This window comes from Balaenoptera ricei, chromosome 1 (genome assembly GCF_028023285.1).
Source record: "Balaenoptera ricei isolate mBalRic1 chromosome 1, mBalRic1.hap2, whole genome shotgun sequence".
Taxonomy (NCBI): domain Eukaryota; kingdom Metazoa; phylum Chordata; class Mammalia; order Artiodactyla; family Balaenopteridae; genus Balaenoptera; species Balaenoptera ricei.
In genome coordinates this window covers 44,027,112-44,052,367 of record NC_082639.1, presented here as the reverse complement: position 1 = coordinate 44,052,367, position 25,256 = coordinate 44,027,112, and the positions used below count along the sequence as shown (strand labels likewise).

General features: G+C 37.1%; 1 protein-coding gene across 8 annotated transcripts in view; it reads left to right on the top strand.

Moving 5' to 3' along the window:
- Window positions 1-25,256, top strand: part of TUT4 (terminal uridylyl transferase 4) — a 155,610-nt gene that overhangs the window by 22,376 nt on the left and 107,978 nt on the right. For all 8 annotated transcript variants that reach the window (XM_059922538.1, XM_059922493.1, XM_059922489.1 and 5 more), the window contains exons 2-3: window positions 9,037-9,919; window positions 16,173-16,336. In XM_059922538.1, coding sequence (XP_059778521.1) covers window positions 9,130-9,919; window positions 16,173-16,336 — 954 coding nt within the window. In that variant the 5' untranslated portion in view covers window positions 9,037-9,129. The remainder of the gene's footprint in view (window positions 1-9,036; window positions 9,920-16,172; window positions 16,337-25,256) is intronic.

The following is a 25,256-nucleotide window of genomic DNA, read 5'->3' as shown; positions in this document are numbered from 1 at the left end:
ATGGCTTTGAGTTACTGCCTAATTTCTTTTCATTTCAGCCTTAAGAACTCCCTTTAGCATTTCTTGTAGGGCTAGACTTCAAGTCTGCTAATGAAATTTCTTAGCTTTTGTTTATCTGGAAGTGTTGTACTTTCTCTGTCATTAGTAAAGGATAGTTTTTCTGCATGGTTAGAGAATATTTGGTTGACAGTGTTTTTCATCCAGGACTTTAAATATGTCATCCCATTGCCTTCTGGCCTCCATGATTTCTGATGGGAAATCAGCTGTTAATTTTATTGTGGATTCTTCATGTATGAGAAGTTGCTTCCCTCTTGTTGCTTTCAAAATTTCTTCTGTCTTTAACAATTTAACAATTATGTGTCTTGGTGTGGATTCCTATGAGTTTATTCAGCTTGGAGTTCATTGAGTTTCTTGGATGTGTGTAGTTGTGTCTTTCATCAGATTTGGGAAGTTTTTGGCTATTATTTCTTCAATTTTTTTTTTTTTTTTGGCCACACCGCACGGCTTGTGGGATCTTAGTTCCCCAACCAGGGATTGAACCTGGGCTCACGGCAGTGAAAGCACGGGGAGTCCTAACCACTGGACCACTAGGGAATTCCCTCTTTAAGTATTTTTTCTTTCCCCTTCTCTCTTTTCCTTCTGAGACTCCTGTTATGCATATGCTAGTATGCATGGTAGAGAAGAAGGAAAGCACATGAGGAACTCAGGAACCAGACAATACAGGGAGCAGAAAAAAGTTCCAGAAAAATTGTTAGTGTTTTCAGAAATAAGAGATGAAGATCAGAGTGCTATGAAAAGGAATAATCAGAGAATTAGAGAGTTTTTAGAAGTGAAAATACGAAAGGTTTCCTCCATGCCCCCCCTCCAAATATAGAAGGGTTGGAAGATAAATTTGAGGAAGTCACCCAGGAAGGACAAAAAAGAGATGGGAAATGGAGAGAAAAGATAATTGGAGGATCAGTGTAAGAGGCCTAAAGTTCAATTAATAGGAGCTCTAGAAAAAGAGCAGAGAAGATGAAAGGGAGGAAGTTTATGGAAGATATAATATGGAAAAAATTTCCAGAAGTGAAGGACTTGCGTTAGAGATTAAAAGAGCCAGCTGAATGCACAGCAAAATGAATAAAGAAATATCTATACTAAGACTTATCACTTGTAAATTACAGAACACTGAGGCAAAGAGAATATCCTAAAAGTTTCCATAAAGAAAAAAAAAACAGGTCAGTAAAAGAGATGGAGAATAAGAATGGCATAATTTTCTCAGTAGTAACACTAGAAACTAGAAATTGTTGAAACAATACCTGTAAGATTTTGAGTGAATGATTTTTAACCTAGAATTTCAAACCTAATTAAACAAAATATGAAGAAAGAATAAAGACATTTCAGGCATACAAAGTCTTATAAAACTTATCTCCTATTGGGGCTTAAGGGAGCCCAATAAATAGCACTCTCTTTCCCTTCCTGAATTCTGAACAAATTGGGAGAGATAAAGGAAGCATATGGAGACCAGAATATTATTTTTATTATGGATAAGATTCACATTGGAGAATGGGACTTATATTTTCATGTGGCTTGCTAATACTCAATGCCAGAAATAGATAGATTTAACCACTCAGGCATAGGCAGAGCTGAACAGTGACAGGCCCTGTGTGGGGCTTGCAACTGTAATGTTAGAGTATGAATGAGAGAATGGAATTTTCTTTCCTGAGAACAGCTGAATGCAAAGAGGAAGGAGAGAGGAAGGTGCTAACTTTTGCCCAGATCATTTTTCTAAACTCAATGATGAAATAAGTTACCCCATCTCCTTAGGAAAGGAATGAATGGAGTGGAAAGAAATCAGGAATGTTGTGATAATGGTTGTCCCTCTACATGAAATGAAATGTCAGAAGTAGGGCATAATTACTTTCTTAATGCCTTTCTTGTTTTCTTTCTTAGAAAGCTACTGGAGGATATGCTACACCAAAAAAGAGGGAGTAACTTATGGAAGAGGAAAATAGAAGAGTCAGTCAGCATGAGAGAGTAGATGGGAATTGGTAGGATGATAGCAAAAGGAAAGTCTCAGGGTGACAAGTGTGGTGGAAATCTAGTAGTGATCAGAAGGTGCCAGATGGGATGTCCAAGGAGAGAAAAACGACAATAAAAACAAACGCATGGGTTGCTTGATGTATTTGAAGACATTGAGAGAAGATTTACAGTTCTGTCAATGAATTATTGACAGATATATAAAAAACTTAAGAGAAGTGAGACAGTTCCAGGTAAAACTGAAAAGTATACCAAAAGAGAAATGTGATTATAGTATATATGTTGCTTAAGTCAAAAGTCTAGGCTCCTGTGATAAAGAGATCCAATAGTACAGTGACCTAAGAACCAGTTTTATTTGTCTCATGTAATAGTTGCTAGGTGAGTAGTCACCAGATCCAGATGAATAGTTTATTGTGTGTGGTCATTCAGGAGTACCAAGTTCCACTGATGATTTTTGTCCAGTTAAAAGTATGGCCAAGGGCTAACAGTGTGGACTTTACCTGGGCTTGTTAGACTAAATGCAGAATGTTAGTCCTCACTCCAAACCTACTGAATCGGAATCTGCACTTAGGAACTAGCTGATTCCTGTGCACAAAAGTTTAAGACCTACTGGTCTGGATTGGAATTTAATTGTTGGCTATGTGATTGAAGATGGATGACTGAGAATTTTATCCAGTGAGAAGGGGAGAGCATGGAGGAGGTAAGAACTTGATCTTAAGGACACACCTAACTGCAGAGAAGGTTGGGAAATGTAGTTTAGCTACGTGCCTAGGAAAAAGGAGAAAATGAATTTTGATAGATATCTAGAAAACTCTGTGCAATGGTATATTTGGCTCAGCCATAAATAATATTGGCATATTATATTATAGTCATCCTGGGAGGATGGTGGTAGGATGGGAACATAAGTGTGTGTACAATTCTGTCTGTAGGAAGTCAGTAGATAGTACCTAAATCTAAAACAAAATAGGTAGTATCAGCTTAAGCATGTAATTTAGAAATATGGAGAGAAATCTCAGAAGAAACAGCTAAAAGAGTTGACAGTAGTTGCTTCTGAGGAGAGAGATTGGTAGTTGGTAGGAGAATGCTGTTTTGCCTTGCCATTTACTTTTTCAACTGTGTAAGTGTATTTGTTTTATAAGAAGCACATTGGAAAAAAAAATTCCTGTAGTCTAAATAGGAGGTAAACACATGAAATGTGTTAAGTGCTAAGTACTATGAGAAAGGTAAGAACAAAGTCCATAGAAAGAGGCATACTTATCCAGGCCACCCTGGGTGGTAGGAGGCTAGGGGATGGATTGGGAAGCGAGACACTTTCTAGTTACATTGTAGACAATATAAAGTATGAGGCAATTAAATATCTTTTGGATCTATTATATTTTGTTTTTAAAGTGTGAACAATTAAAAATAATTTCAGCTAAGTTTTTATTAATCCATTTAACAAATTTATTGAGTGTCTACTTTGAACTAGGTACTGTAATAGGCGATGAAGATATAATGGTAAGCAAAATGAGAAATGGTTTCTTACCTCTTGGAGCTTATAATCTTGTGTATAAGATTATACAGGAGAGTTTGGTTTTCCTTCACTTCTACTTTCAGAAACATTCCTTAGAGCATTGATTTTTCAAGTGTAGTTCCCAGTCTAGCCACATGAGAATCACCTGGGAACTTGTGAGAAATGCAAATTCTCAGGCCTCAATCCCAGACCTGTTCAATCAGAAACTCTGGGAATGGGACCTTCCAGGTGATTCTAATGAATGATAAAATTTGAGAACTATTGCCTTAAAGGTAATCAATATTTTAAGCTTGGTTTATTACTGCTAGTATTTCGGCGTTAGAAATAACCAACTGCAAATACCAGATTTTATAATTATTAAGAATTTAGTAATTTTGAAAATGTTTAATTAATTTAGAATTTATTAAGCACATACCATGTATAATAATTCAGTCTCTGGAGTCTAGTTTATGTGGACTCCTTTTGCTTAGCAAGCTTTTTTCCTATAGGAGAGCATTATGTTGGGTTTTTTTTTCCTCTCTCTTTTTTTAATTGAGGTAATATTGACACACAATATTATATTAGTTTCAGGTGTACAACATAATGATTCAATATTTGAATATATTGGGAAATGATCACCACCGTAAGTCTAGTTAGCATCCATACAAATGCTGTGTCTTCATGGGGCCCGAGAGGTCCCTGCTAATTTTCTATAATTGTAAAATTATCAGAACCAATATAACATTGGCATCACTGTGTTTCAGGATTTGCATTGAATTATAACATCTTAGATGGAGTAGACTCTGGTTCAGCCACTCACTTTATAGTTTAGAAATCTGTGACTCAGAGAGGGTCAGTGTCTCTTGTTTAAAGTCACTCAGTAAGTAGCTAGTGGGCCTCAGGGGTTGGAGGTCTTAGCTGAAATTGGTTGATTATGTAATTTTTTTTTCCAAAGTAGTAGGAGCTTCTGATAACTTTCTATAATTATGCTTTACAGTAGCTTCCTTTGTCTGTCCTATGAAGGGTTACTTGAGCAGTAACTCTTTCTGTGACTAGCTTTTCCATTAGTTATGCAACAGTTATTTCAGGTAAACTTTCTCAGCTAGTGTATCCAAACAACTCTTACAAGACTCAGGCCCCGAACCTTGTAGGTCAGTCTGCCAGTTGAATGATGGATAATTACAGAAGGGCATCAAAAACTTCTCTTTGAAACAATTCCAATTTCTGCTAAAGACTTCAGTTTGCAGCAGGTAAAGAGTGGTGTAAAGACATCAGGCTGGAGTAGATGTTCTTTTAATTGCTAGTGATTTTGAGTGTTTACTAAGTACCTAGAATTGTGGTAGACATTGATGGTAAGGATTCAAGGAGGATAGAAGACATGATTAGACCTAGAAGTAGGAAATGGACTGATGTTTAATGATTTACTAAAAATGAAATGGAATACATTCTAAATGCTATTGTTTTCAATATTCAAACACTTTTAAAATAAATTTGTTAAAAATTCTCTATTTTCTTGTTAATAATTGGTTATTTAAGGTTAGAATCTCATTTAATACGTATTTTCTGCATTCTGAAAATATAAACAGGAACTAGAAAGTAGGTCTGACATTTTTATTTGATTCAACCAGTTTTGCTGAGTGTGCACTGGGAAGCAGTGAACCTTGTTTTCAAAACACTATCTTCTCAGAGAAAACTTCGTTTCTAGGATCCATACCTTTTTGGGGAAAATTTTATTTTTTAAATTTAAAAAAAATTTTTTTAATTTTAATTAATTTATTTATTTAATTTTGGCTATGTTGGGTTTTCGTTTCTGTGCAAGGGCTTTCTCTAGTTGCGGCAAGCGGGGCCCACTCTTCATCGCGGTGCGCGGGCCTCTCACTGTCGCGGCCTCTCTTGTTGCGGAGCACAGGCTCCAGACGCGCAGGCTCAGTAGTTGTGCCTCACAGGCCTAGTTGCTCCGCGGCATGTGGGATCTTCCCAGACCAGGGCTCGAACCCGTGTCCCCTGCATTGGCAGGCGGATTCTCAACCACTGTGCCACCAGGGTAGCCCCTGGGGAAAATTTTATACTGTTGATAGCTTAAAAGAAAAAGTTAAAAATAGCAATTTTGCTGTGAAATTACCACACTTTGTTTTGGAAGTGAGAGGACATTTGCTACTCATATAAGAAAAGATGGGGAAGATTAGAAAATAACTATAGGGACTTCCCTGGTGGCGCAGTGGTTAAGACTCCATGCTCCCAATGCAGGGGGCCCGGGTTTGATCTCTGCTCAGGGAACTAGATCCCACATGCATGCTGCAACTAAGGAGCCCACCTGCTGCAACTAAGGAGCACACATGCTGCCACTAAGGAGCCCACCTGTTGCAACTAAGACCTGGTGTAACCAAATAAAGAAAATAAATTAACAAAGAAAATAAATTAAAAGAAAAAAAGAAAATAACTATGGTCTGTTTTTTTCATAACACATTATTCCAATTAAAAACTTAAATGTAATTTCAGTTATGTGAAACAAATTACTCAAAGTGAAACCTGGCAACTTTCTGAGTCTAACTCCTCACTAGCATTTATCTGTATTAAATAGATTGATTTTTTTTTTTTTTATTTTTGAATGGAGGAATAGTATGTCTAAAAAGTTTTATAAACAGAATTGTGGATCAGCATTGCTGTATCAAGTCTTTTTTGTTTAGGCTTTTGTCAGTGAGATGACATCTACAAAATTACTAGTCATTATCATAGAATAGCATTAGAAAATTTAAAATATTTTGGTTACTGGATAAGTTAAAGTAATCTTTTAGAATAGAACCCATTATTACTTTTAAAATTAGGAACCTGCAGCAGTTTCTACAAGAAGTTAGATGTATTTGACAACTGTTTTGACAGTTATGTAAAAAAAAAAAAAACTTTATCAAGAATAATGAAAGAAAAATCTATTAAATACATTTAAATATCCCAAAACCAGGAGCAAAAACATTCTTTTATAGATAAAAGTGCTACAGCTTTTTACTGGAAAATAATATTACTCAAAAAAGAAATGGTGCGGGCTTGCCTGGTAGCGCAGTGGTTGAGAATCTGCCTGCCAATGCAGGGGACACGGGTTCGAGCCCTGGTCTGGGAAGATCCCACATACCACGGAGCAACTAGGCCCGTGAGCCACAACTACTGAACCTGCGCGTCTGGAGCCTGTGCTCCGCAATAAGAAAGGCCGCGATAGTGAGAGGCCCGCGCACCGCAATGAAGAGTGGCCCCTGCTCGCCACAACTAGAGAAAGCCCTCGCACAGAAACGAAGACCCAACACAGCCAAAAATAAATAAATTAATTTTTTAAAAAAAAGTAGATTTAAATCTAAACATTAAAAAAAAAAAGAAATGGTGAAAATCTAATATGGTTTTGGCTTAAATTTTAATTATCATAATTTCTTTAAATATTATTTTGTAAAATAATTTAGAAGAAGCACCTAGTAAATTTTTTTAATTGAGGTATAGTTAATTTACAATATTATTTTAGTTACAGGTGTACAGCATAGTGATTCAGTGTTTTTAGAGATTATACTCCATTAAAAGTTATTACAAAATAATGGCTATAATTTCCTGTGCTGCACAGTATATCCTTGTTGCTTATCTATCTAGTAGGCTTTTTAAAATAAGAGATAATGTTAATCTGGACAGAGATCAAGGCAGAGAATGTAGAGGACTGTACTACAACAGGAATTATAAAAGCTAGGTCCAAGTAGAGTAAGATATTTCAGTGGAGACATAACTATGTAAGTTTAATTTCTTTTTTTCTTTTATTTGGAAATATGCTTTGGCATAAAATAGATAGGGGTAAATGAATTGTGTTCTGAGCTTTTGAATTTAGATAGTATTTTTGTGTTTGTATGATATATAGTTATATGATTTAGAGGTGTTTGACTGCCCAGATTTAACCAAGTAAAATCAAAGATGCTACATGCAGTTTGCTTTTTTGACTCTGATTTTTATTCATGTTATTAATCTTTGTTTAGAGTCATGAATTTAAGTATGAATTTAAGGCATATAGGACAAAGTGAAAAGTAAAAAAAATCCTGATTTCCATAATATGTAGTATATAAGCTATTTCTAGTATAGAAATTATTTAACAAAATGTAGTATTTTCATTTGTTTATAGTTTGTGCTCTGTGGTAAAAGTGTAATAGTTCCTATTATATTTTAGAACAAAACGGATTCTGATTTTTTTTTCTTTCTATTATCTTTTTTCTAAACATTATTATTCTTTTAGAGCAGTTTTAGTTTCACAGCAAAGTTGGGCAGAAAGTACAGAGTACCCATGTAACTCCCTTCCCCCACACAGGAATAGCCTCTCTCACTATCAACATCCCTGCACCAGAGTGGTACATTTGTTACAGTCGATGCACCTACGTTAACACGTCATTATCATCCAAAGTCCGTAGTTTACCTTAGGGTTCACTCTTAGGGATATCCATTCTGTGGGTTTTGACAAATGTATAATGACATGTATCATCATACAGAATATTACTATAACTTTTAAACTCTGGGATCCTGTTGGTTTTTTAAAATTTTCTTACCTCAGAATAATTTATTTAAACTGCTTTGTACTTTGGAGCTGGAGGAAGTCTGTTGACGTTGGTTCCCCATGTTTAGAGCGTCAAGTTAGAAGTAGGTTAGCGGTATAAATAGGTAGTATTTAGTAGGAAAGTCATGTGGGAAAGATCTTACCACTTAACCTTCTATAAACTGATTCCCTATGTTGCATATCGATTGCAGTTCTTCTGTTATTTTTACCACTTAGTCTTCTATAAGCTGGTTCCCTATGTTGCATATAGATTGGAATTCTTGTGTTATTTTTCTTCCATTTCCTTTTATGTTAATTGTGGTACATCAGTTGCAGGTTTTATTTCCCTTTTAGTTGAAATTCTTATTGAGTAATGTAAAACAGCATTTTACTTCTGAAGTTCCCTTGTTTTGATGTCATAGTGCCAGAATTACGTTAGAACCTCCTTTATGGGGATTTCGCTGTTATTTACTAAGTGGATTTTAACTCCTTCTCATATAGTTTTCAGAGTTTAAAATTTTTTATTTTTTACTCTTCAGCTTTTTACTTTATTTTTATTTATTTTTGGCTGTGTTGGGTCTTCGTTGCTGTGCGGCTTTCTCTAGTTGCGGCGAGCGGGGGCTACTCTTCGTTGTGGTGCGTGGGCTTCTCATTGCGGTGGCTTCTCTTGTTGCAGAGCACGGGCTCTAGGTGCGCAGGCTTCAGTAGTTATGGCGCGTGGGCTCTAGAATGCAGGCTTGGTAGTTGTGGTGCACAGGCTTAGTTGCACCGCGACATGTGGGATCTTCCCGGACCAGGGCTTGAACCCTTGTTCCCTGCATAGTCAGGCAGATTCTTAACCACTGCGCCACCAGGGAAGCCCCGCTATTCAGTTTTGAGAATGAATTGTAAAAGTTTTTTTTGTGTCTAACCAATTTTTTAGAAATGGGTTTTGCATTTTAAATAACAGATTTTTTTTTTTTTTTTAATCCAATAGTTTGCTTGCCTAAACTGGATTGGAAGCAATTCAGACTACTGGAGATCTGCCACTTTACAATATCACAATTGGAAGGAAGCAGGTTTTCAGATAATGGAAGAGTCTAAGAACTCTGAAAATGAAAATCATGAACCAAAGAAGAATGCTTGGGCTCTTTCTGAAGAAAGCAAAGCAGTTAAATTTATAACTAATCAAACTTTGAAAGCTAGAAATGATAAATCCATAAAAGAAATTGGGACCAACTCTCCAAATAGGAATAGTAGTAAAAAAAATAAGCAAAATGATATTTGTATAGAAAAAGCAGAAGTTAAATCATGTAAAGTAAATGCTGCCAGTGTTCCAGGCCCTAAAGATTTGGGGTTAGTCCTTCGAGATCAAAGTCACTGCAAAGCAAAAAAATCACCGAATTCACCGGTGAAAGCAGAAAAGGTACCTGTTTCACAGGCAAAAGTAGAAAGGGCACCCAGTTTACAGGCAAAAACAGAAAAATCACCAAAGTCACTTAATTCACCAGTGAAAACAGAAAAGGCACCCAGCTCACAGGCAACAGCAGCAGAAAAGACACTTAATTCACAGAGGAGAGCAGAAAAAGCACCTGGTTCTCAGATGAAATCAGAAAAGGTGCCCAGCTTACCAGCAGAAGCTGAGAAGGTACCCAGTTTACTGTTGAAAGAAAATATGAGACAGACAGAATTACAGCAGATTGGAAAAAAAATTCCAAGCTCCTTTACTTCTCTGGACAAAGTGAATATTGATGTTGCAGAGGGAGAAAAATCTGCTCTGGAAAACTCACAACAATCTCAGAAGCAACAAACATGTACAGATAATACTGGTGATTCTGATGATAGTGCTTCAGGAACTGAAGACATATCGGATGATTTGAGTAAGTACAAATTAGATTATTCCACAAGTCACATTTTTGGAGAGATTTTTTAATATTAATGTTCTTTAGATTGTCCTTAGTTTGATTTTAACTACTTTAACTACAAAAAGGGCATTAATAATATGGGTCTTAGGTTGAAAACATTTATTATGGGAGATACAAAGCCTGTGCAAATACAAATTTAGTGGCTCCTATAGTTGATGTGTACACACACACACACGCACACACACGCGCACACACACACACACTCTCTCTCTCTCACTCTTCTTTTAAATGGTCCTGGTAATACATTGCTCATTCATTCACCAAACATGTATGTACTGAGTTCCCATTATATGTCACGCATGTGTTTACAGTGGAAAACCAAAAAAACACAGCCCCAGACCTCAAGGAAGCTTCTAGTTAGGTGAGGGTGATACAGATAAGTAAGGTGGTAGTTTAGTTCAGTGCCAAAAACTTAGAATCGAGAAAGTACATGATTTAATTGAGGTATTTAGACTTTGGGTTGAGAAAATGCATGATATAAATGTGAGACTGCAAGTGTGTCTGAGATTCAGTATGACTGCAACAGGGACTTGGGGAATGTGGCAAAAGATGCAGCTGAAAAGGCACACAAGAATTGGAAAGTAAAGGGCCTTTTAGGATATGATAAACAGTGTGGACTTTATTATGAGTGTTTTGAGAAGCCACTGAAGAGTTTTAACCAAGGTAGCACTGTGATCATGTATATATATATATATAAATATATATGTTTATCTTTTCAGCAAATTCTTTGACAGGAGCAAAACTGGAAACAGATTCAATAGGACACTGTTGCAATTTACTTGAGAATTATCATTGTAAAATTCATTTTCTTATGAGATCTTGATCTTAGTGTTACTTAATTGTTTATAAATATTGTCCATGTCTTTTGAGTACTTTAATCCTAATTTTGTTTAAATTAATGAATTTTCCTTGGCAGTCTTTTTTCCTGATGTTTCTGTGGCTAAAAGAATAAAACCTTTTCTTGATGTATAAACAGAAAAAGCTATTTCTAAATCATTATTTACCACACTTTGAGAAATATTGACAAAGAGTTCAGAAATAGCTTCTTTTTATTTCTGGTGGTACACAGAAGATGGTTTATTGACAAACCTTTTTTGTAATTTAATAGAGGTACCTTTGTATGTAAGAAAAAATGTTAATAATTTCATAGATATGGTTTAGGACAAGGCCCAAAAAAGTAAGTCAATTTAAAGACAATATCAAATAAATAATAGTACTGCTAGTGTTTAGATATGGCAGATCTAAACATGACAGTATGTGATTGAAGTTGGGAAATACTGGTGCATAAGATCAGCTACAGGGGTCTGGTCACTTGAATTAGTGAAAAATATGATTTAAAGATTATTTTCTTAAAAAGGTGACAAAATAAGGTGACAGAGTGAGGTGGTTAAGATTGTGAGCTCTGGAGTAAAATTTCATAGGTTTTGAATCTTATCTTCCCCACTTAATAACTTTGTAATCTTGGATAAGCTGCTTATCCTTTAAAATATGTCTGAGTTTCCTCATTTTTTAAAATGTGGAGATGCGGCTGCCTTTGTTGTAAAGGTTAAGTGAAATAATTCAATCGAGTGTTTCATGTAGTCCCTGACACAGTAGGCAGGCAATGGCAATGAATATCCTTTATTTTTATTATTTCTCCAATTAAATGCAGTTTTGTTATTTGTTAACATGGAGAACAAGTTGAAATAGCTTAAGGAAGCTAGTAGACCAAGTAGAGGTCCTTTCGGGAGACTTGTTTTAACAAACTTATAAGAATGAGGGACTTCCTGGTGGTCCAGTGGTTAGGACTCCATGCTTTCACTTCAGGGGGCATGGGTTCGTTCCCTGGTTGAAGAACTAAGATCCTGCAAGCTGTGTGGCCAAAATAAAACAAACAAAAAAACACTTGTTACCAAATAGGTAAGTATGTTTTAGGACTTCCCTGGCAGTCCAGTGGTTAAAACTCTGGCGCTTTCAGCATGGGGGCTCAGGTTTGATCCCTGGTCGGGGAACTAAGATCCCACATGCCACATGGTGTGGCCCACAAAAAGGAAAACCGAAAAAACCAAAAAATGATTTATATGGGAATTCCCTGGTGGTCTGGTGGTTAGGACTCCAGGCTCTCACTGCTGAGGGCCCAGGTTCAATCCCTGGTCGGGGAACTAAAATCCCACAAACCGTGTAGTGCTGCCAAAAGATTAGTGGATTAATCTCCATTAGGTCCAACTTTAGCTCCCACCTAGTACTTCCACCATTTTTCCTTTTGCCGTTTGTACATTCAGTAAATATTTTGGGTGGTCTCCGCTATGTGCAGGTACTGATCTAGCTGCTAGGAATATAACAATGAACTAAACAGGTAACACTATACTTACTTATAGAGTTAATATTCTAGTGGGAGGAGACAGACAACAAACATAGTAAATAACAAAAGTATATAATAAGTTAGATAGTGATAAATCTTATAAGAAAAAACAGGAAAGGTCATAAGGAATGATAACAGCTGTGTCTGGTGGTGGTGTTTCAAATTTAAATTGTCACTGAGAAGGTGACATTAGAGCAAATATTTGAAGGTAAGAGGTGAGAGAGTGAGCCTGGTGAATATTTGAAGGGAGAATATACTAGATCTGGGCTTCTCAAACTTTAGTGTGCATATGAATCAATTGGGAATTGTATTAAAATTCAGATTCTTGGGCTCCATTCTCTGAGATTTTTGATTTAGAAAATCTAGAGTCTGAGATACTGGATTTCTAACAAGCTCCTGAATGAAGCTGATGCTGCTGGTCAGGATCATGCTTTTGAGCAGCAGAACCTAACTCGTCTTCTTACTTTCACTTATACCATCCTTCCTTGTGTTTTCAACATAGCAGCCAGAATGATCCTGTTAAAATTATTCAGATCATGTTACTGCTGTTCATCATGTTTCAATGGTTTCCCATATATCAGAGTAAAAGCTAGTGTCCTTGCTGTGACCTTTGTGATCTTCAGCACTCCCCCCCACCCCACTTCTCTGCCCTCATTTATCTACTTCTCATCGTTTCTCTCTGTTCCAACCGCATGATATCCTTGCAGTTCCTCAAATATGAAGGCAAGTGTCCACCTGATGGCTCTGGCATTTGCTTTTTCCTTTGCCTGGAACACTCTTCCCCCAGATGTCCATATGGCTAGCTCTCTTACCTTCTCAGTGAGCCTTTTGCTGGGTCACTTATCTAAAATTTACAAACCTCACTTCCACCTCTGGCACTCCTTATTCCTTTTACCTTTTTAATTTTTCTCCATAGTTCTTACTATCATCTGTCATATTTAAATTTTTTATTTACCTTTTTATATTAGTTTTATTGAGATATAATTCACATGCCATAAAATTTGCCATTTAAAAATATACAATTTAGTGGGTTTTAGTATATTTACAAAGTTGTGTAGACATTAGCACTGTCTAAATCATGAATATTTTCACCACCCCCAAAATAAACTCCATACCCATTAGCAGTCACTACTCATTACCCTCTCCTCCTAGGCACTGCCAACCACTAATTTAGTTTCTGTCTCTATAGACTTGCGTATTTTATATGAATGAAATCATACAACATGTGGCCTTTTGTGTCTGGCTTTTTTCACTTAGTATGTTTTAAGATTCATCCATGTTGTAGCATGTATCAGTGCATCGTTCTTTTTCATTGCTGAATAATATTCCTCTTGTGCTCCTCTTGTGGTAGGAGACACATCACCTCCAGAGAGAGGCACACTATTTTTATTCAGAAAATTAGTGCTATCAAAAGAGAAGTGAATTTCAGGGTTCTTGTAGATGGCATGTAGAGTGGCTTTTTTTTTTTTAATTTAATAATTAAGGAAGCAGGGTTTTTAAATTATTTATTTATTTATTTATTTATTTATTTATTTATTTATTTATGGCTGTGTTGGGTCTTCGTTTCTGTGCGAGGGCTTTCTCTAGTTGCGGCGAGCGAGGGCCACTCTTCATCGCAGTGCACAGGCCTTTCACTGTCGCGGCCTCTCTTGTTGCAGGGCACAGGCTCCAGACGCGCAGCCTCAGTAGTTGTGGCTCACGGGCCTAGTTGCTCCGCGGCATGTGGGATCTTCCCAGACCAGGGCTCGAACCCGTGTCCCCTGCATTGGCAGGCAGATTCTCAACCACTGCGCCACCAGGGAAGCCCTAGATTGGCTTTTGGGGGCAGAGAGGAGAGGTTTATTGATTATCTATGAGCATTTACTTTTAGAAGTGCTTTTAAGTACATCCAAATCAATTTCTTTATTCAACACACTATTGTCATCTCTGGTCTCGGCATTGTATTAAAATGTGAAGGTACAAAGTTGAATAAGATCTGGTCATTAGCATCAAGGAATTCATTATCTAATTGTAAGAGGTAGATAAATAAATACAAATTACATTGCTGTGAAAATGTGAGATAATAGCGGGTGCTATGAGAATATAAAGAACATCAGACTGTCTTTTTTTAAAATTAATTAATTAATTAATTTCTGGCTGTGTTGGGTCTTAGTTTCTGTGCGAGGGCTTTCTCTAGTTGCGGCGAGCGGGGGCCACTCTTCATTGCGGTGCGCGGGCCTCTCACTGTCACAGCCTCTCTTATTGCGGAGCACAGGCTCCAGACGTGCAGGTTCAGTAGTTGTGGCTCACGGGCCCACTTGCTCCGCGGCATGTGGGATCTTCCCAGACCAGGGCTCGAACCCGTGTCCCCTGCATTGGCAGGCAGATTCTCAACCACTGCACCACCAGGGAAGCCCTGTCTTCTTTTTTTAAAATTAATTTATTTTTGGCTGCGTTGGGTCTTCATTGCTATTCACAGGCTTTCTCTAGTTGTGGAGAGCGGGGGCTACTCTTTGTTGTGGTGTGTGGGCTTCTCATTGCAGTGGCTTCTCTTGTTGCGGAGCACGGGCTCTAGGCACACGGGCTTCAGTAGTTGTGGCACGTCGGCTCAGTAGTTGTGGCTTGTGGGCTCTAGAGTGCAGGCTCAGTAGTTGTGGCACATGGGCTTAGTTGCTCTGCGGCATGTGGGATCTTCCCAAACCAGGGATCGAACCCTTGTCCCTTGCATTGGCAGGCGGATTCTTAACCACTGCACCACCGGGGAAGTCCCAGACTGTCTTCTGAAACAGTTGATGCTTAAACTGAATTTTGCAGGACAGGTAAACATAACTAGTTGAAGTGGGAAGGGCCTTGATGGTGGAGGGAACAGGACATGTACAGTCATTGGTACTTGGAGTAGCAGTGATCCATTCTAGCACATTTGGTATGAATGAAGTGAAAAGTGTTAGGGCAGGATATAAGATTAGAGATATAGACAACTTAGCTCTCTTTTTGTGAGGTCTTGGCTTAAAGTCTCAGAAAAGCCTTCCCTGACCCCCATATCTAAAGTTTGTTTCCCTCTCAGTTACTTGTTTTTTTCCTTTATAGCACCTACTACAACTTGGGATTATTGTATTTAAACTGTTGACTGCCTTGAAGAGGGCAAGCACTGTATGTTATATGTTAAAGAGTTTAAACTTTATTCTGAACTCCATGAGAGCCTGTTAAGTATTTTAAGCAAGAGAGTAACATGATTCAATTTGTATTTAAAAAAATCACACTGGTGGTGCAACCTACTGTATTCTAAGTATATATTGGTAGGTGCTGGAAATGCAAAGATTGAAAAGAAAGCACATAGTCTGTGCCTTAAAGAGATCACAATCTAGTTAGGAGGCAGAGAAGCAAAGAAAAAATATTGGTGTGGTGGAGATATCCATGAGTTCAGTGAAAGCAAAGAAGGAGCCTCATGTGAGTCTGTGGTCTGGAGTATATATGTTCTTTTAGCTTCTTTTGTATAGTGATAAAGTCACTGAAGTGACTTCAGTTCAGTGAGTCATCTTTGGGACTTAAAGTAGCTTTATATCATATTTACTTCAGAGATTCGACAAAATGGTTATGTTATGTTACCCTTGTATAGTGAGTCTCAGTCATATTTGTCTTTTTTGATATAGATTGGTTGGAAGAAGATAGGCATTTGACCCATGAAGTAGAGTTTTCTTTGTGAATTTTGATATCATGTATATCTTTTACTTATATTTTACATAGGTATACCAACATGCACAATGAAGGAAAACATAAAGGAAGAATATTTTTTCTGTATGTGTATAAATTGAATGTCTGTTTTTTATTAAAAAAATTTTAATTTACCAATTCTGATGATAGTAACTAAGTGATTGCTTCCTTTTCTAGGTAAAATGAAGAACGATGAATCTAATAAAGAAAATTCTTCAGAGATGGACTATTTAGAAAATGCCACTGTGATAGATGAATCTACATTGACACCTGAGCAGAGGCTAGGCTTGAAACAAGCAGAAGAACGCTTAGAAAGAGATCACATCTTTCGACTTGAAAAAGTATACTATGTGTTTTAGTTATTTGGGGGAAAATGCATGTTTCATAGCTTTTCTTTCCCAAGTACAGCTCTTTTTATTTTTCTTATTATATTCCTTAGGCAGAGATATCATGCATCTTTCCTTCCTTCCCTATTTCCTTTCCTCTTCTCTCCCTCTCTTCTTTCCCTCCATTTGTTCAGCAAATCCTTACATCTGTGAGTCTGACTTCATTCATTCATCCCAGGCTCAACCAACTGTGGCCTACCACCTTGTTTTTGTTTTTTTAAATTGTGGTAAAATACCTTATGTTTTTATAAACAGAGTTTTATTGGAACACAACCATGCCATCCTTATTATCTATAGCTGCTTTCTTGCTACCATGGCAGAGTTGAGTTTTGAGACGTTGCTACGGAGAGTATGTGGACCACAAAGCATGAAATATCTACTGTTTACCAAAGCATAAAATATTTACTGAAATATAACTTTGTCCCTTTACAAGAAGTTTGCTGACCCCTGATTTACTCATTTATCAAATAGATACTGAGAGCTTGTTATGTTCTAGATACTGTGCTAGGCACTGGGGATATATGTTGGTGAAAATGGCACAGTTTCTGCCGATTAGAAGTTAACGGTCTATTTGGAGTGACAAATAAATTAGCAAATAATACAGGATGTACCAGACTTCCTCCTTTCCCCCTTGGTTTTCTCTTTCCTCTTTTTTTCTCCCATATTTACTGAATATCTCCTATGTATTAGGAACTGTTTTAGCCATAGGTATCTTGTTGCTGAGTACTAATTAATTTCTTAACCTAGAAATACACATTCCCAGCCTTAATGGTAAAAACACTGCTAGATATTGAAGGAAAGAATCATAAATCAGTCTGTTCTTAAATAGGTACTTGGGATATTTGTTAGTATGCATACAGGGAAATAGGTCATCATTCTTTTTTTTTTTTTAAAGGATTTTTTTTTTTTTTTGAGCTTATTTATTTACTTTTGGCTGTGTTGGGTCTTTGTTTCCGTGCGAGGGCTTTCTCCAGTTGTGGCAAGCGGGGGCCAATCTTCATCGCGGTGCACAGGCTCCAGACACGCAGGCTCAGTAGTTGTGGCTCACGGGCCTAGTTGCTCCGCGGCATGTGGGATCATCCCAGACCAGGGCTCGAACCCGTGTCCCCTGCATTGGCAGGCAGATTCTCAACCGCTGCACCACCAGGGAAGCCCAGGTCATCATTCTTGATAAGTAAGGAAAGAAAGAAATGGTATGATTTTGTATAGCTTAGAAAAACAAGATTATATTTAAATTGAAGAAGGCAATCCTGAGTCATTAATAGAATTTATGACAGAGTAGTCACCCTGTGAAAGTAGGAAGGAATATCAAGGAGTAGAGGCCCATAATGTAGGAAAGAGTTTGTATTATATAGTTAGTCTCACAAGATCCTAGTTAGAAGGAAGTCTTTTTTGAAATTTGCTGTTTTATATTTTTTTATAAATTCATTTATTTATTTTTGGCTGTGTTGGGTCTTCATTGCTGCACATGGGCTTTCTCTAGTTGCGGCGAGCGGGGGCTACTCTTCATTGTGGTGCAAGGGCTTCTCATTGCAGTGGCTTCTCTTGTTGAGGAGCATGGGCTGTATGCGCATGGGCTCCAGTAGTTGTGGACCGTGGGCTCAGTAGTTGTGGCTCGCAGGCTCTAGAGCACAGCCTCAGTAGTTGTGGCACACAGCACGTGGGATCTTCCCGGACCAGGGCTGGAACCTGTGTCCCCTGCATTAGCAGGTGGATTCTTAACCACTGCACCACCAGGGAAGCCTGCAATTTGCTGTTTTACATAGTTCTGTCTTTCCTCTCACTTTCCCTTTCCTAAGTTTGAAATTAGTCTGGATCTGTGCATTATCAAGATAAATATTGAGTACCTTTCATGTGCCATGATCTGGTGATAAAAAGTTGAATTGGGGCATGCGTGGTTTTTTAAAAACCATCATACTGCCTTTCTAGGAGTTTCTTTCAGAGAAAGGCATGTAAGCAAATAATAATAGTAATAACAATATTGTTTGAAAATAGGATCTTAGACAAAGGAGTAACCAACTTGAGTTGGGGTATAGAGGCATCAGTTTGGGGAATGCTTTATAAGTAGGTGACATTGGAACTGAGTCTGAAGGAATGGCTAGGAGTTGGGTTAGGGAATGGTTGGTGTAGGTAAATTGTATGACATGTATAAAGGGAATGTGAAAAATGTATTTTCAGGGAATATAAGCAGGGGACTGGTTGGGAAGATATGTAGTATATGAAGCAGGAAAAGTCAGTTCTTGGGAGAAAGAAGAAGTTGGGGTGGAATGGATATTTGATAGTAGTAGGAAAGAATAGCCTGGGGTGAAAGAAAACTTGGAAGCATGGAAAACATTTTGTTGTTGAATTTAGATAGCAATGATGTAAAATCAGTGTGCCAGTACCAGCATAGATGTCTATAATCTCTTTTTCTTCTGACTCCTTTTTGGTTTTCGTGCCATCCAAAACCTCTTGTTTTCAATCCAGTATATTGTTAATTAAAGTTTTTCTTTACCAATTTTAAAATACTCGTTAAGAATATTCTTACCAACTTGCTTTTGATTGCATCAAGTATTTGGTTCACAGTTTTTACTTACAGATTATCTGATTGAGGAGTAAAGATGTAGATTTTTAACCTGTGCTAAAGAAGGAATAAGTCCAAACTGTTAGATCAGAAGAGTAAATTTCCCTATAGCAAGTGTTAAGTATTGACTAGGAAATACTTAGAATCTCCATGCCCAGGAATCTTTTTTTTTTTTAATTTCAAGTTACTACTTTTATTTTTTTCCAGTTTTATTGAAAAATAATTGACATACATGACTGTATAAATTTAAGGTGTATAGCATGATGGTTTGATTTACATATATTGTGAAATGATTACCACAGTAGGTTCAGCTAACATCTTCTCATATAGGTAAAATAAAAAGAAAAGAAAGAAAAAAAGGAATAAATATTCTTGGGATGAGAACTTTTAGGATTTACTCTCTTAACAACTTTCTTATATATCATTCAGCAGTGTTCATACATTCCTAGTACTTACTTATCTTATAACTGGAAGCTGGTACCTTTTGTCCACATTCCTCCAGTTTTCCCCTCCCCTCCCCTCCCCTCCTCTGGTAACCACAAGTCTGATTTCTTTTCCTATGAGGGTTTTTTTTTTTCTTTTAAGATTCCTCATATAAGTGATCGTACAGTATTTGTCATTCTCTGTCTCACTTATTTTACTTAGCATAATGCCTTCAGGGTCCGTCTATGTCATTGCAAATGGTAGGATTTTCTCATTTTTTATGGCTGAATAGTATTCTATGTCATATAAGTTTCAGGTGTGCGATATAGTGATTTATAATTTTTAAAGGTTATACCCCATTTATAGTTATTAAAAAATATTGGTTATATTCCCCGTGTTGTACAGTATGTCCTTGTAGCTTATTATATACATAATAGTTTGTACCTCTCTATCCCCTACCCCTCTATTGCCCCTCCTCCCTTCCCTCTCCTCACTGGTAATCACTGGTTTGTTCTCTATAACTGTGAGTCTGATCTCTAATTCATTTATTTCTGCTCTGATTTTGATTATTTCCTTTCTTCTGCTGACTTTGGGATCAGTTTGTTCTTCTTTTTCTAGTTCCTTATGGTAGAATTAGGTTGTTTATTTGGGATCTTCCTTGCTTCTTAATGTAGACATTTATTGCTATGAAATTCCCTCTTAGAACTGCTTTTGCTGTATCCCACAAGTTCTGGTATGTTGTTTTTCCATTTTTATTTGTCTCAGGAAACGTTTTTATTTCCCCTTTAATTTTTTCTTTGATCTGTTGGTTGTTCAGGAGACAAATCTTTATTCTAGCTGGTCTACAGAAACTTTAAAGAAGGCTTATCGATATGTTTGTTTCATGGTAAAATAAATATTTTAACTATAATAAAGGAATATTTAAACATTTTTCATGTGTCCCTTCTGTGAAACTAGAAGCTTCATGATACTGAGGACATTTTTGTCTTATTTACTGTTGTGCCTAATACAGTGCCTTGCACATAGTAGTTGGTCAGTAATTAAAGATAACAGTTTGCTTAGTGGTTAAGTGTATGGGCTTTTGGAGTCACTAGGTGTAGCGCTGCCACTTACTGGTTAGATGATATTGGATGAGTTATTAACCTCTTTAAACCTCAGTTTCTATCTATCTATCTATCTATTTATTTATTTATTTATGGCTGCGTTGGGTCTTCGTGGCTGTGCACAGGCTTTCTCTAGTTGTGGCGAGTGGGGGCTACTCTTCGTTGAGGTGCACGGGCTTCTCATTGCGGTGGCTTCTCTTGTTGCAGAGCATGGGCTCTAGGCGTGCGGGCTTCAGTAGTTGTGGCACGTGGGCTCAATAGTTGTGGCTCATGGGCTCTAGAGCACAGGCTCAGTAGTTGTGGCACACAGGCTTAATTGCTCCGCGGCATGTGGGATCTTCCCGGACCAGGGATCGAACCCATGTCCCCTGCACTGGAAGGCAGATTCTTAATCACTGCGCCACCAGGGAAGCCCCAAATCTCAGTTTCTTTATCATTTAAATGGAGTCGATAAAAATAACGACACCTCGCTTATTGGGCTATGACGATTAAATAAGATAATACAAGTAAAGTTCTTAACACAGTGCCTTGTATGTGCTAAGCACAAAATAAAGATTAGCTACTTGTAGAATTGAATTATTTTACCAAGTAGGGCAGTTTTTATTATTTCATTTTATGGATATAGAAGCAGGCTCAAGAGTTAGAGATTTATCCGAGATCAATTGAGATGTCATTTCAGGCCTCTGGCTCCCCATTCAGTGTTATACCAAGCTTTTCTTACTAAAAGATTCCAGATGCTTCGTTGTCTGCTCACATTTTACAATTGAAAAAGTTGTCTAATGAGTGCTCTCATGACTGCTGTAGTGACTTCATCAATATGCATGGCTTTAGGAATTCTGTGTTTATGCTTTCAACTCCTGAATCCAACCCTTCTTGCCACTTACACCACTCTTACCTTGAACCAAGCCAACCAACATCATCTGGATTATTGTAGTATGCTCATAATGGCATTAGACTCATCTTGTTTCTATTCTTAATATAGAAGGCAAGTGATCCCTTTGAAATTAGATCTTGTAATTCTTTGCTCAGAAGCCTTCAATACCTTCCCCTCACACTTAGAATAAAACTTGGAGTCCTTATGAGGGGTCTTGTAATCTGACCCCCATTACGTCTCTGTTCCAGTCATAGTAGCCTTTTTGCGATTTTGCAAACAAATTAGGCACACTCCTGCCTCAGGGCCTTAGCATTCACATTTATCTCTGCTTGGAATGTCTTCTCATATATCCACACAGCTCAGTCTTTCACTTCAAGTCATTTTATTAATAAGTGATGACTATTTTTAAAAAGGAGATAACACCTCCCCCACATTCCTATTTATTTATTTCTTTGTACATTTGTTTATTTATTACCTGTCTTCCTACAGTAGAATGTCAATTCATGAAGACAAGGATTTTCATTTGTTTTGTTTACATTATTATCCTCACCTCCTAGAAAAATGTTTGACATAGTATGAGCTCAGAAAATACTTGGTGAATTAAGAAGTAGCTGTGGTTGGAAACTGAGAAAAAGAAGTCTGTGAGGGCTTAATTCATTCTGCAATAAGGACAGATTTCAAATAGTTTTAAACTAAAGAATTGAAATGACTAGATTGAGCTGAATTTTCTTATTTGCTTGTTGCCTTGGGCAAATTATTTACTTCTAGGGATTTAGTTGCTTTGCTAGTAAAATGGGGAATCCTCATACGGATGTTGTAAGGTTAATAGATACTCTATAAATGAAGGCTGTATTTATTTTTAGTCTGTGGCAGGACTGTTTCTAAATTTGGGGCAAGTTTCCTATTTAAAGGAAATTATGTTATATTCTGAAGTGAGAATCTTTTTGTTAGGAGTTGCAGCCTATTGAAAGTCAATCTGAGATAAAAGTTAAGCATTGCTGCAATTTCAGTGTAAGACACTAGAAACAATATTTTAAAATTCAACATGTATTTGTTGTATTTTTTTTAATTTTTTAATTTTATTTATTTTTTTATACAGCAGGTTCTTATTAGTCATCAGTTTTATACACATCAGTGTATACATGTCAATCCCAATCGCCCAATTCAGCACACCACCATCCCCGCACCCCTGTGGCTTTCCCCCCTTGGTGTCTATACATTTGTTCTCTACATCTGTGTCTCAACTTCTTCCCTGCAAACTGGTTCATCTGTACCATTTTTCTAGGTTCCACATACGTGCGTTAATATACGATATTTGTTTTTCTCTTTCTGACTTACTTCACTCTGTGTGACAGTCTCTAGATCCATCCACGTCTCAACGAATGACCCAATTTCGTTCCTTTTTATGGCTGAGTAATATTCCATTGTATACATGTACCACAACTTCTTTATCCATTCGTCTGTCAATGGGCATTTAGGTTGCTTCCATGACCTGGCTATTGTAAATAGTGCTGCAATGAACATTCGGGTGCATGTGTCTTTGAATTATGGTTTTCTCTGGGTATATGCCCAGTAGTGGGATTGCTGGGTCATATGGTAATTCTATTTTTAGTTTTTTAAGGAACCTCCATACTGTTCTCCATAGGGGCTGTATCAATTTACATTCCCACCAACAGTGCAAGAGGGTTCCCTTTTCTTCACACCCTCTCCAGCATTTGTTGTTTGTAGATTTTCTGATGATGCCCATTCTAACTGGTGTGAGGTGATACCTCATTGTAGTTTTGATTTGCATTTCTCTAATAATTAGTAATGTTGAGCAGCTTTTCATGTGCTTCTTGGCCATCTGTATGTCTTCTTTGGAGAAATGTCTATTTAGGTCTTCTGCCCATTTTGGATTGGGTTGTTTGTTTCTTTAATATTGAGCTGCATGAGCTGTTTATATATTTTGGAGATTAATCCTTTGTTGATTCGTTTGCAAATAGTTTCTCCCATTCTGAGGGTTGTCTTTTCGTCTTGTTTATGGTTTCCTTTGCTGTGCAAAAGCTTTGAAGTTTCATTAGGTCCCATTTGTTTATTTTTGTTTTTATTTCCATTACTCTAAGAGGTGGATCAAAAAAGATCTTGCTGTGATTTATGTCAAAGAGTGTTCTTCCTATGTTTTCCTCTAAGAGTTTTATAGTGTCCAGTCTTACATTTAGGTCTCGAATCCATTTTGAGTTTATTTTTGTGTATAGTGTTAGGGAGTGTTCTAATTTCATTCTTTTATATGTAGCTGTCCAGTTTTTCCAGCACCACTTACTGAAGAGGCTGTCTTTTCTCCATTGTATATCCTTGCCTCCTTTGTCATAGATTAGTTGACCATAGGTGCGTGGGTTTATCTCTGGGCTTTCTATCTTGTTCCATTGATCTATGTTTCTGTTTTTGTGCCAGTACCATATTGTCTTGATTACTGTAGCTTTGTAGTACAGTCTGAAGTCAGGGAGTCTGATTCCTCCAGCTCCGTTTTTTTCCCTCAAGACTGCTTTGGCTATTCGGGGTCTTTTGTGTCTCCATACAAATTTTAAGATTATTTGTTCTAGTTTTGTAAAAAATGCCATTGGTAATTTGATAGGGATTGCATTGAATCTGTAGATTGCTTTGGGTAGTATAGTCATTTTCACAATATTGATTCTTCTAATCTCTCCATCTGTTGGTATCATCTTTAATTTCTTTCATCAGTGTCTTATAGTTTTCTGCATACAGGTCTTTTGTCTCCCTAGGTAGGTTTACTCCTAGGTATTTTATTCTTTTTGTTGCAGTGGTAAATGGGAGTGTTTCTTTAATTTCTCTTTCAGATTTTTCATCATTAGTGTATAGGAATGCAAGAGATTTCTGTGCATTAATTTTGTATCCTGCAACTTTACCAAATTCATTGATTAGCTCTAGTAGTTTTCTGGTGGCATTTTTAGGATTCTCTATGTATAGTATCATGTCATCTGCAAACAGTGACAGTTTTACTTCTTCTTTTCCAATTTGTATTCCTTTTATTTCTTTTTCTTCTCTGATTGCCGTGGCTAGGACTTCCAAAACTATGTTGAATAATAGTGGTGAGAGTGGACATCCTTGTCTTGTTCCTGATCCTAGAGGAAATGCTTTCAGTTTTTCACCATTCATAATGATGTTTGCGGTGGGTTTGTCGTATATGGCCTTTATTATGTTGAGGTAGATTCCCTCTATGCCCACTTTTTGGAGAGTTTTTATCATAAATTGGTGTTGAATTTTGTCAAAAGCTTTTTCTGCATCTATTGAGATGATCATATGGTTTTTATTCTTCAGTTTGTTAATATGGTCTATCACATTGATTGATTTGCATATATTGAAGAATCCTTGCATCCCTGGGATAAATCCCACTTGATCATGTTGTATGATCCTTTTAATGTGTTGTTGGCTTCTGTTTGCTAGTATTTTTTTGAGGATTTTCGCATCTATATTCCTCAGTGATATTGGTCTGTAATTTTCTTTTTTTGTAGTATCTTTGTCTGGTTTTGGTATCATGGTGATGGTGGCCTCATAGAATGAGTTTGGAAGTGTTTCTTCCTCTGCAATTTTTTGGAAGAGTTTGAGAAAGATGGGTGTTAGCTCTTCTCTAAACGTTTGATAGAATTCACCTGTGAAGCCATCTGGTCCTGGACTTTATTTGTTGGAAGATTTTTAATCACAGTTTCAATTTCATTACTTGTGATGGGTCTGTTCATATTTTCTGTTTCTTCCTGGTTCAGTCTTGGAAGGTTATACCTCTCTAAGAATTTGTCCGTTTCTTCCAGGTTGTCCATTTTGTTGGCATAGAGTTGCTTGTAGTAGTCTCTTAGGATGCTTTGTTTTTCTGTGGTGTCTGTTGTAACTTCTCCTTTTTCATTTCTAATTTTATTGATT